We start from the raw sequence: 13,166 nt of genomic DNA, 5'->3' as shown, positions 1-13,166 counted from the left end.
TTATAGGGTAGACTCTGCTAAGATGGTGTGCAGTGACTTACGTATTCTTAGGGTATCGGTGTGCAGCTGGGTCCTCCATAGTGGACTCAAAGGCAGGTTTCCCATATATAATGATTTGTTTTTCCCTGGAGTAGAAGAGTACATTTTTTAAAGCAGTTAAACAAATGTAAAAACAAAAATTTGAAATAGCGAAGTGATAGGCTCTAGTCACTCACCGAAGATAAGTGGGTAATATGCTGCAAAAACTGTTCACTCTCAGGCGGGCCACGGTGGCTCAGCAGGCAGGAATGCGTGCCTGCAATGCCAGAGGACCCAGGTTTGATTCCCGGTGCCTGCCCATGTTAAAAAAAAAGTTCACTCTCTATGGTTAATTCACAGCAGGCTCTTTAGGACCAGTAGAGAACCCTTTTCTTGTTCAGTCCTTAGTTTGCTATGCTGAGGGTCCCTCCCATGCCTCCGAATTTTCCTTTCCTCATTTGTTCATATGCTTTGAGCATCCCTGTATACCTTGCTCCCTGTTGTCAGGACAGATGGAAAGATCTTTTGTCTTCTCCCTTTGCCATGAATGCGAGTGCCCTGCGTGGCCCCCCCCCTCCCCCCCCCCTTGGTGGAGCCTCTTTAGCACCAGGAGCTCCTGCAGAGCCTGCCATTACGCATGATGTCCCCGTTAGGCCTTGCATGTGTGACTATGACCAGGGGAGGTAGAATCCCGGAGTGTTTCTAGGAGGGACAAAATAAAATTAAAAGCCTCTGCTGATTGTCCTTACTTAAAAAGTGGTCAAACTGTAGTCTCCGGAGTCAGTGAATCCATAATATGGATTAAATGATCCTAAAGTGGTTTATTTACTAGGCCAGCTCCAATTTTATTCTGTAATGTTAGGTTTAATCACAATGTTTTGAAGTAGAAGAAAAATCCATCAGTTGCCTCATTTCTTTTGCCAGTGGGAAAAAAGGAAGAAGATTTTGTCCACCTGTAAGAGAAAATCTTATGTTCTATTCTACCAGTGTGTAGACCCCCTTAGAGGAATTCTGAGTCTTTTTCTGTGAATAAGCCCCTGGTTTTTACATGATCCTTATCTAGTTCTTTTAAATTGAATTTTCTGCTCACACTGACCCACTGGTTATCTCCAGCTTCCCTTTCCCCTGGCCACACAAGGCACATATCCCCAAACTATATCAGCTCGGACAATTGTACTCCCAACTTTGATTGTATGAGTTGCATATTGAATCCGATTTTTAAAGCAAACATGGTACCTTAGAAAATTCTAGCATGTTCTTTATGAAAACACATTTTAGTGTGTTTAAAATCAATACAAAGTCATTTCTACGTGGATGAAAGTGTTGTATGCTTCAAACAGACCCAGTGGTACCTTATGATGTCAAAGACTCATTAAGCTAACCATTGGGCCTGGAATTGGTATCTGATTCCCATTGCTTAAAATTACCCCTTCCAGGATCTTCTTTGTCCAGGGAGACAAGGTGCTAAATTTTTTTTTTGTCTCTTGACAGATTTAGCGATGCAATTGAATCAGGGGAAATTTGAGTATAATGGATCGTGCGGGTGAGTAACAGAATTTAAACTGTTGTCACCATGTTTCCGAGATCCATACTACAGGTGTAATGAAACTGTGTCATTTTTAATTACGGGCTGCTGATTTTAAGATGGGTTTGAAGGATATGATAAAAACCAGTGGAATTCTAGAAAAATTATGTTTGCAAATAACTGTTCTTCTTCACCCCAGTTTTTTTAAGCAGATTTTTTGTTGTTTTTTGACCACAAGTTATGCATTTAATCATATACCATTTATGTTTAATTCTCTCCTTTTAAAATCAGCACTGAAGGTCTTTTATAAGCTGGAGCAGATAATAACCCCTCCCCCCATTTAGACATTCTAACTGGAGACACAGACACCAAAATATGTGTATTTTACCTAGGACAAATACAGAAATAAATTTAATTAAGATGTAATGGAAATTATGGTTGTCGAATTGAATTCTTAGTGGAAAAAAGCTTTGTTCTCTCTTGATTCTCCTGCGTGTCTTGGAAATAGCAATTATCAAAGAATGAGGCTATGAATGTTGTTCTAGTTTACTTAAATGGCACTCTTTAAATTTTGCCAAACAAGTAGTCCAACAGGAAATGGGAATTCCACTGAAATGCAGAAAGGTTAAATGGAACTTCTGAGTGAAAAAGACCGTGTGGCCATCTTCCCTCATTCATCTGTCTGCAAGCAACACAACCAGCCAGTAACCCCAGCCACTGCCCAGGGAAGGCCCCGGGAGGCATCCAAAGAGGCACCATCTGTTCCTCAGCCCTGATGCCGTGGAGTCCATCGTGCTGGCTCCGCCGGGTGGATGCACAACTGTCTTCACAAACACAGCAGCGAAGGGCAACCTGTCCAGCCACGGTGTGTTCGGAATGGCTTGTCAAAGAGAGCAGCACCCCTGCCTCTTCCGGGAGCCCCCACACAGGAGTAGCCCTGGCACCCCAATCACCCACCACCTGGCTAGACCTTTTGCTGCACTTTCCTCTACTGTTTGCTTTGAAGGAAATAAAACTTCTATGATTAGAAAAGGGCCAAAGCACAGTTTAAATTTTTTTGAAAAGCAGAGTGTTCATAACCAAGAGGTTTTGTACTGGGCATGTAAGGCAACCCCTGGGGTGCTGAGAAAGCGAGTCCCAGGCACGGCGGTGGAGGGCAGGGGCGAGCTTGGAGTCTGGAGATGTGGATTTGAACCCGCAGCTGCCATTTGCTATAGCTGCGTTGCCTCTGGCAAGTGCGTTACATTTTGGACCCCAAAACTATGATAGGACCACCTGCCAGGCTGAGTCTGTGGGGAAGTGCACATTCCTTTGCAAAAGTGAGGTTTAAGAGGAACTCTCCTACCTGTCAGAGCTTCGAGTATATACACATACTTTGTGAGATGAATTGAGCGTTCTCTTCTCATCGAGCCCTTCAGATTTGCACAGGACATACAGGCCTGGCTGGGGTCAGTCCTTGGAACCTTCCAGTGTCCCAGGAGTTCTGCCGGTTTCCCATCCCTGCTCCGAGCTGACAGCCTCGGAGAGGCAGATTGTTTTTGGGTATCAGGTCCAGGTGGGAGTTCGGTGCATTCAGGATGTTTCTTTTCAGGAACATGCCATTTGGGATGTTTCTGTTTTGCCATATTTAGCATATTCAGCGCCTCACATTCCATGCGGTTATTTTGTCTCTGGATATCGTCATTAGCAAGAAAAGTGCTACCTTAGTCTGAATTCTGTGCATCTGTGCTGTAGGCAACATGGCCAAAAGCCTGAGTCCCACCAGATGAACTGAAAAACGGACTGTTGGGTAGGGCAGCGTGACTCGTAGGACAAGGTCGCTGCAAGTCCCTTCCTCCAGCCTGGAGACAAAGGCTGCCTCTTCAGCTGTGTGCTCCTGTTCCTCTTGGACAAGGGCACAGAGGGGGCGTCCCAGCCGGTCACGGGAAGAGCCCACTTCCCGAGCACTGATATTCCAGGCACTTTGTGCACCTCCCACCCATCTGCAGGGACTTCTTAAAAAGTCCTTGCAGGTTCCGCTAAGGGCTCTGTCTCTGTAGAGAGGATTCTGTGCCTGCTGAGACAGATGATAGCTCTTCTATAGAGGACATCAGTGTGCATAAAACACTAACGCCCCCAAATCCAACAACAGAGCACAGCCTCTGAAATACCCCCACCCCAGGAATCCCTCTCCATGGGGGGACCACCCGGGAGACTGCACCATTGGACTCCACGTGATTTGTATTGGGACAGAGCAGTGGTTTATCGCAAGCTTGTTTTTGAAGATGAAATAACCCAAGGGATTTCTCTAATTCCTAATGACACGTAATTGAATAAATTAGTATCTCAAATCTTTTCAGGTTTAGAAAGAAAAATTGTATGGCTGATACGTAAATAGTATGACATTTTATGATTCAAAGATGCATACTTATTTTCTTTTTTATTGATATTTTATATTCACAGACCATGCAATCATCCAAAATATGCAATCAGTGGGTCACAATATCATCATATAGCTGTGCGTTTATCATCACGATCAACTTTTTTTTTCTTTTTTGTGAAAAATAACACAAAGTTTCAAAGCACATTATGACAACTAGTTGTAGAACAGATTTCAGAGTTTCATATGGGTTCCAGTTCCACAATTTTAGATTTTTACTTCTAGCTGCTCTAAGATTGCTGGAGACCAAAAGAAATATCAGTATAATGATTCAACAGTCATATTCTTTTGTTAAACCCAACCTTCTTTGTCTAACTCCACCTTCATCTTTGATCTTTCTGTCCCAATCTTTAGGGGCATTTGGGCTATGCCCTTTCTAACTTTTTCATGTTGGAAGGGATTATCAATAATATGGGATAGGGGTATGGAAATAATTGATGTCCTGGAGAGGCTGGCCCCTCTGCATTTCAGAACTTAGCTGGTCCAAGGACCCATCTGGAGGTTGTAGGTTTCTGGAAAGTAATCCTAGTGCATGGAATGTTTATAGAATCTTATATAATGCCCTGGGTATTCTTTAGGATTGGCAGGAATGGTTTTGGTTGGAGCTTGGCAAATTATGATAGGTAGCAATGTGTAACTGAAGCTTGCATAAGAGTAACCTCCAGAGTAGCCTCTCAACTCTATTTGAACTCTCTCAGCCACTGATACCTTATTTGTTACACTTCTTTTCCCCCTTTTAGCAGGATAGCATTGTTGATCAAAGATGCATACTTTTTATGTGACATTGCCAAATTGGGATGTGTCTGCTAATCCATGGCATATTAGTTAGAATCGGCAGCCTTTTTGCTTTCTTGGTGGGAAAGAAAATAATGGTGTTTGTAATGGATGGTGTGTGATGGAGGTGCAATGACGTGGAGTAGAGTTCTTTAAGATCCCATTCTCTGATTCCTGTGGCTTCCATCTGTCCACCTGGCTGATGGCCCTCCTCTCCCTCCCTTTCCTTCCCAAGGCCCTGGAAAGTCCACAGAGAATCCTTAAATCCCTCCACTTTCCATTAGCACCTGTGCCCATGTCCGCTACAGAGCTGGATACCTCGCATGAGTTCCTATAACTCTGCCAGATAGAGGGATGGGCTTCTCTTGGAGTTAATCATTTATTTCTACCCTACGCCTTTAGCTTGCGGCTGTATCATATTTTCTAACAACTGCTAACACTAGTGAGACACCCCCCCATGTCCCCACACACAAATAGGCCCAAATCTAAAACTCTATTAGTATAGAAAAAAAAATTTTCTTCTCTATACCTTAAGAGAGGTCTTATATTAATATTTTGCATTACATTCTCTTGAAAATAGGAACATGTTCAAAATCATCTTTAATATTTGAGAGGTTCATTAAACCCTCTTAGTCCTTGATAAAAGAAAATCAGTGCTATCCCTCAGAGATTCTTGTTTGGTGATTAAATAAATTATAGGTTTATTATTTCAACATTTTTTTTCATTCAGACTCAGAAGATAGTAATGAATGGTGACTGTCAAAGCCAAAAACATTTGATGATAAACTTTAAGGAAAACTATTACACTTCACGACCACTTTTTTTGGTGTGTTTTAAAAGATAGTAATAATTTTGACATCATCCCAAATTGAAATTAAGATCCTGAGGAAAAGAAGAGGTTTGATTCACAAATTTGGATTTTTTCTTTTAAATCCAAATTGTTGTTTTGGAAAAAGTGCTTTTATTTTTCTTTATGTACTACTCATGTATTAGGTGGAATTTCTCTAGTTATGATTATAGATATTTCCAAATTTAATGACTCCTTTTATACTACCTTTAAATGGGAAGAACATTTTTATTAGCAAGATGAAGTTTTTTCACATAATTTTCAGGCCAGTTATGGACTCTGCCCAAGGTGTTTTTATGGGACCACTGCCCAGTGGCTGTAGGGCATGCTATGGGAACCTTTGTCAAAAATCAATAGACTGTGTGGGCTACGGTGGCTCAGCAGGCAGAGTTCTCGCCTGCCATGCCAGAGACCCGGGTTCGTTTCCTGGTGCCTGTCCATGCAAAAAAAAAAAATCAATGGTCCATGGACACATGGATTTATTTGTGGACTCTCACATCTGTTCCATTGATCTATGTGTCTCTCCCTGGGCCAGTGCCACACTGACCCGATCACTGTTACTTTTTTAGTAAGTTCTGAAACTGGGAAGGGTAAGTCCTCCAACTTTGTTCTTATATTTTCAGGGTTATTTTGGCTCTTCTGGTCTCCTTGCATTTCCAGATGACTGTTAGGACGAGCTTGCCATATTCTGCAAAAAAAAAAAAATACAGCAGGGATTATGTTAGGGGTTGCTTTGAATTTGTAGATTAATTTGGGGAGTGTTGCCATCTTAACAATATTTAGTCTACCATCCATGAACGTGAAAATTATTTCCATTTATTTAGATCTTTAATTTCTTTCACCACCACTTTGTCTGCTCAGAATATGATTTGCATTTCCTTTGTCAACTTATTCCTAAGTATTTTGTTCTTTTTTGATGCTATTGTAAATGCAATTCTTAATTTTCATTTTTGTACTGTTCATTGCAGTCGTATGGAAATACAGTTGGTATTTTGTACATTGTATCCTGTAATCTTGCTGAACTCATTAGTTCTAACAGTTTTTAGTGAATTCCTTAGGATTTTCTGTATATAAGTTCAGATCATCTGAAAAATGAGATACTTTCTCTTCTTCCTTTCCAATCAAGATGCTTTTTAATTTTATTGCCTAATTGCCATGGCTAGAAATGGGGAAATAATTCCATCTTTATTTTCAGCCACCACTAACTGACATTTCAAACATTTATTTTCCTTGTGAATGTGAACAACAATCCGCAGTGATACTAGCAATACTTGTGATTCTGTCACCAGCATGGATCAGGTCTTTTCATCTCTCATGACTTACTATAAATCTCTCCATATTCTCATGCACATCAGTACTTAGAAATTGTGACAGCTATCACACCTACCATTAGATGTCATAATTCAATGCAATAATAAAAAGCACAGTTAGTAATGACGTAGACTATCTCATAGCTTAAATATTTTGATGACCATGGCTAATATAATGGGTTTTTTCGTTATTATTCTTTGTGTGTTACTTTTTACATTCAAGAAAAAGGATCCACAGGGGTCTATGGGAAAAAGACCTTGATGTCTCTGAAACCAGGATGTAGAGAGCTTTCCCTTTTCCCTGCTGCTGCTCCTGAGATTGGTCCATGAGTGCAAGCACATTCTTGCCAAGACACAGAGTCCTCTGCCTGAAAGCCTCACTCCTGGGTTAGAGGGAGGGGAAAGGAAGCATTTGGTGTCTCAAATAGGTGGGTGGTTTAGTTATTGTAAAAAGCACCTAATGAAATGAGGTCTTTCTATACTTTTATCCTACCAGGTACCTTCTCAAACCAGATTTCATGAGGCGGCCAGATCGAACATTTGATCCCTTCTCAGAAACCCCTGTTGACGGGGTTATTGCAGCCACTTGCTCGGTGCAGGTACGGACCCCACGGGAATGATGGCATGGTCTGGTCTTCGTTCAGTTTCCTGTGGAAATCCCCTGTGATGTAGCCGGTAGAACTCTCAGGATGGCTCTGCTCTTTTATAGAGTTGTATGAATGGGACCATTTCCCATCATGCTGGGAAAGTCTTAAGAAATCACAACAAAATATTTCATGCCAAGTTGCAGGATCCATGTGTTGCTCACAATTTCAACTTAAAATCTGCCCCCCCCCCTTTTTTTCTTATGAGATACATTTGTTTTTCACCAATAAAATTCACAGGTATTTTGAGTGAGAGATAACCAGGCCAAAAAAAAGAGTACATACTGTGTGATTCTATTTGCTTTAAATTCTAGAAAAGGCAAACTCGGGTGAGCAAGGGTGGCTCAGTGGCAGAGTTCTTGCCTGACGTGCTGGAGACCCAGGTTCAATTCCCAATGCCTGGGCATGCAAAAAAAAAAACAAAAACCAAACCAAACAAAAAAAGGCAAACTAATGTAGTATCAGGAAGTAGGTCAGTGGTTGCCTCTGAACAGGGATGGATTACAAAAGGACACAAAGAAACTTTGGGGGTGATGGAAATGTTTTCTTAATTGTGGTGATGGTTTCACAGATGAGCTTCTATGTCAAAACTCACAGTTTAGCTATTAGGCAATGTTGAAAAAACTGACTATAGTCCTTTGAAACTAGTTGGAAAAAAGTCTCTCTATAGCTTTAAAATAATGAGAATGTAACACTGATCTTTAAAATTCTATAACATTGTCATAGCTGGCCAGTGTCTGTAGGAGTAAAGAATAACAGGATTTCTCTAGCATCATTCTGTCTCTTTTCAAGGCTTTTAGAATAATTTGATCATACATTTGGCATGACTGAATTTCAGAGCTGTGAAGGTTGGAGGGCATATTTGAACCTATCACTTCATCTCATAGATGTAATCATCATTTCTTTGTATCAGATGATTCTTCTATAATTTCCTTTTTTTTTATACTACACAGTCCTCAAAGTTAAAATCTCTGCTTCAAACAGGTTTTTGCACATGGTGTTGCTGAATAAGGTATTTGTTTAATAAAGTGCAAATGCATTAGTTCTGTAAATAATTGAAATTTCCTCAAGTGAATGATTTTTTTTTTGCTGATTTGATTATTCTTTGTTGCTAATCTGATATTTACATTGATATTCTGTTTCTGTGTTGCTGCAGGTTATATCAGGTCAGTTCTTATCAGATAAGAAGATTGGCACATATGTAGAAGTGGATATGTACGGGTTGCCTACTGACACTATACGGAAAGAATTCCGAACTCGTATGGTCATGAACAACGGCCTCAATCCGGTTTACAATGAAGAATCCTTCGTATTTCGGAAGGTGGGATATTTCCAATGTGTTAGAGTCACTCTACTAACTTGGGACCCACACTTTACTGCATAGACACCGCACAGTGTAGGGACCGAGTTATCCAACCCACGTGCCTTCTTTTTGCCCTCTGATGAATAACCTCTGTAGCTGTCATAGAATGGATCTTCTGTTTGGTCTTTCTTCTTTTTGACTCTCGTTCTTCCTTGGAGGAGTCCACCAACTACATGGCAATGCCTAAACCTCAGATTTGCAGTCTGCTTAGGATGCATCCCAGCTGACGGTTTCCATCATAGGTTGGAGAGTTCTCCCCTGCCTTGGCAGTGGCTGGAACCTTGCACTGTTCCTTTAGCCAGGAGGACAGGTGAGATGCTTCTCCTCTGAGAACTGAGGTCAAGAAATGCTATTGCACGGGTCCGTGGGTGTGGCGCTGGCCCTCTGGGAAGCATGGCAGCTGTCACCGTCAGGGGCACTGTCCTTCATGTGCTCTTCTTTTGTTCGGGTCTTTTTTTCTCCTGTTCTACACTGAATCCTAAGAACAACCACAGTTGTCTTCACTAATATTCAGTTTATGGTCTCTTCATCATTTTTCCTCTTTGTTTTTCTTTTGTCCATTCAAGTTATATTAAAAAAGTTCCAGTGTTGGCAGTGCTATATCCAAGATGGTCTCCATTTTTCTCTTTTTTTGTGTTATCCGGTTAAAATGATGACTCATTCCCTTAGGCACAGGTTTCCAGGGACTCCTGTTCCATTTGTGTGTCATGCAACACAAATAATTGGCTTATCTTACAACATAGGAGTTATCCACTTCAAAGTAGCTGGCATCCAGAACCCAGGTTAGGGGAAACTAAAGTGTAGACTAGATGAAAAAGATCTTTCGAAATTGAGGGTCACTTATGAAGTGAATACCATTATCCATGGAACCCACCATCATCTCCATCATCACATACATGGCTGTGATTTATCTGTTTCTTCCCTGGTTTTTCTAATCTGTTTGAGTTGGATTTGTTGGTAGTGCAGGAAGTGTACAGCAGTACAACAGAATAAATAATCCTTACACACATTTTTAAAAATGCAAAAGGTCATCTGCAGGCATTCTTTGTTTTTTTGATGAATAAGGAAAGTCCTGAAGTATGAAATTGTTTTATGTACTATTCATGGCCCCAGAAACAAGATATCAGTTCTGGATCCTTCACTGTTCTCCAGAAGTTAAATTGCCTTTCATTCATATCTAGTTCTTTAACTTTGTTTTCTTTCTTGTTGTTATTGTCATTACTTTTTGCATAATCTCATGAGGAAAGAGTGGCGAGACCCTACACTATGTGAGGAAAATAGAATGAGTGAATATGCCTGAATTTTAGCTTGATTTCTCCTCTTCATATTCAAGAGGTTAGAATTAATTACAAGCTCTAGACATGAATGGACAACCAGTCCCTTTTCTAGGATTCAGCACAATTCTCAAGGCAGCTGGGATGGCCTGGTTGCTCTCGGCCAATGAAGACATTTCTGGTTAAAGAACGTTAAAAAATATTGAACCTTCTTGTATCATGTTGCCATTTTATATCTGAATAGGAATTCTGCCATCTGTCCATTTGTTCAGTTTAGGGATGGCAGGTGTAGATATGTTGGGATCAAAGCATATTAATGTGTCTGACTGCCTTGTCATATTTAATATCCTAAAATGTGATGGAAGCAGAGGAATGCAAGACCCAGGGAGAATCTGAGTTTATATGTAAATTGTCTTTTATACACAAAGTGTTTCTTCAGAGATACTCTCTGCAGTCTTAAAACCAGCTGTGGCTGGGTGTCAGAGGCAGCACAGGTGGTAGAGAGACGATGAGATGGATTCCCAGACCCAGAGCTGTCACTGACGATCTGTGAGGTTAGGGAAAGTCACTTCGTTTCTCATGGAATCACCGATGCCATGCATGGGAGTGGGGAAAACAACGTGGGTTGGAAAGTAATCTTGAACATCCATTTCATCAAACATTGTTGAGGAGGTGATTTCCAAGAAATCCAGTCCCATTTTCTCTCTTATTTGGACACTGGAGCTTATAGAGGATACTTTAGAGATGCAGATTGATGGGGGGCCTTTTACTGAAATAAGCTCCGTTCCTCTTGTGCAGGTGATCCTGCCTGACTTGGCCGTCCTGAGAATAGCCGTGTATGACGATAACAACAGGCTCATCGGGCAGAGGATCCTTCCACTGGACGGCCTCCAGGCCGGCTATCGGCACATCTCCCTGCGAAACGAAGGAAATAAACCATTATCACTGCCAACGATTTTCTGTAATATCGTGCTCAAAACATACGTGCCTGATGGATTTGGAGGTAAATTAAACATGTCAGTATAGGATACGATATAAAAAGTCCCAACTTACAAGATTATAAACACTTCTTCCAAAATGAAAATAATATGAAGTCTGGTTATATGTTTATTGGTACTCCTAACCCTTGCCGCTTGGAAAACATCTAGGATACTAGTAACGTCTGTCCTCAAATATCATGATGTTATGTTTATCAGTTTTGTAAATATGTTTTGTGAAGGACGGATTTACACAGTAAAGGGGGAGAGAAGACATAATATACGGAAACACAGATACCCCGTCTATGACTTTAATTGAATTCAGCTATCAGCATTCCTGATTTCCAGCATCAATCCATAGGGACCATTTTTGGCTTGGACCACTAAGATCATCAGTGAGAGGACACAGACCCTGAACCAAGTCACTGGGTTTTCCTTAAACCCAAACGTGTCAAATTTATAATCCCCAACCAAGCCAAGAATACTGAAAGAAAACAAAGATCCTCTGTATTCGCAGAGCCTATCTGAACCCTCAAGAAATAGCACAGCATAGTGATTGCATCAAATCAACCTGGGGTTCAAATCTTCACTCTCACCTCTTGGCTGGGTGACCTCGGAAAAGTGAGGTGCTTTTCCTTGCTTGTAAAGTCAAGGGAATAACACTGCTTCCCTCGTCGTGTTCTTGTGATGTGTTTATCATTACAGAATGTGACATGGCAAGGGCTCACAGATGTATACACATGTGTATCCGTAGACGTATGTATAATTTCTGTTTTGTCCCAGAACATGTCATTATTTTGTTTAGGAGGTTTGGGTTTATTTTGTTGTTTGTTTTGTAACGAGTGCTTCTCTGGAGGGCAGATTTTCTGCGACTAATCCTCAACTTGGATGACCTAATTGCAGGATCAAAAAATAAACCATAAAGATTTCTCAGTCTCAAAATATATAGTAAAGACCCCTTCCTCTTTCCCTCCCTCCATTTTGCTTTTCATGAGGAAGGAAGCATGTAAGAGGCCATACCGTATAGTAACAGAAAGAGGAGTGAATGAGAGCGGCTGGGAGGAAATTCCACGGAGCTGGGCAGGGAGGTGGTAGGACAGGGGACTTGTGGTGATGTATTTAGGAGCACACAGCCCCAGAGCAAACTCGAAGGTTGCCTGCTTTTCCTGAACAACCCCACAGGTGAAGTCAGTTCTGTCCCACATATGTGACTTTATGTATAAATACATTTGAGAAATAGTTCTCTAAACAGGATGCAAAATTTAAAAGTTTTGCCTCTGCCTGAGTTAAATTTCCAATGAAACTCTTTATAATTCACTCCAGGAAAATGAGTCATTTGAATAGAAAAGGGGAAAAAAATAGTTCACTGAGCTTCTACTTTATTCCAAACACTCTATATAAATAGAGTAAAAATGTGAAGTTGTTCAGAATGTTCATTGATGTTTATAGATCTGTTCTGGAGAAATATGTGTATGCATAAGTTAGTTTATTACCAGCTGATCCAGTTTCATCTCCACTCATCTTTAAAGATAGATAGTTTTGTATTTTTCCCTGTGTCATGCCGCTTACTGATTAACAGAGCTTTTGAAACCCTTGTACTGCATTAACACTGATGGGACTCTGGTGGCATCTTAGCCTTACTGTTTATTCAGAATTCTCTGGTCATCCCATTTATGTGTAAAGAACCCAAGAGCAGGCATGAGGTGTGTAAGGTCTTAGCTGAAGATTGTCAATGATGAATGTAAAAATTGACTCTTTTCCTAATTTCTGCCCTTCTTTAAACCCCTTAATTTATACAATGCAGTCATGTCTCACGTTTCACTACTGCAGTGCTGAAAATCAGACCACTGAATCGAGCCTCCCACATTCAAATCTGAGCATTGGTATATTGAGCTGACCTGGTAGGAGATACAGAGAGTTCTTTTCCCTAGAACATTGCTATTTGCTCTTTGATTTTGTAGGAACAAGTTCAAATGAAACTGCACCTTCATCCTACAGCATTTTCTGGAAGGGTA

The 13,166-nt window shown here is 40.8% G+C and overlaps 1 protein-coding gene across 16 annotated transcripts in view; it reads left to right on the top strand.

Moving 5' to 3' along the window:
* Positions 1–13,166, top strand: part of PLCB4 (phospholipase C beta 4) — a 399,612-nt gene that overhangs the window by 329,801 nt on the left and 56,645 nt on the right. For all 16 annotated transcript variants that reach the window (XM_077115609.1, XM_077115566.1, XM_077115557.1 and 13 more), the window contains 4 exons: positions 1,510–1,561; positions 7,390–7,492; positions 8,694–8,858; positions 10,973–11,177. In XM_077115609.1, the coding sequence (XP_076971724.1) occupies positions 1,510–1,561; positions 7,390–7,492; positions 8,694–8,858; positions 10,973–11,177 (525 nt within the window). The remainder of the gene's footprint in view (positions 1–1,509; positions 1,562–7,389; positions 7,493–8,693; positions 8,859–10,972; positions 11,178–13,166) is intronic.

The sequence above is a fragment of the Tamandua tetradactyla genome, chromosome 1 (genome assembly GCF_023851605.1).
Source record: "Tamandua tetradactyla isolate mTamTet1 chromosome 1, mTamTet1.pri, whole genome shotgun sequence".
NCBI classification, from domain to species: Eukaryota; Metazoa; Chordata; class Mammalia; order Pilosa; family Myrmecophagidae; genus Tamandua; species Tamandua tetradactyla.
This window is presented reverse-complemented; position numbering and strand designations above follow the sequence as displayed.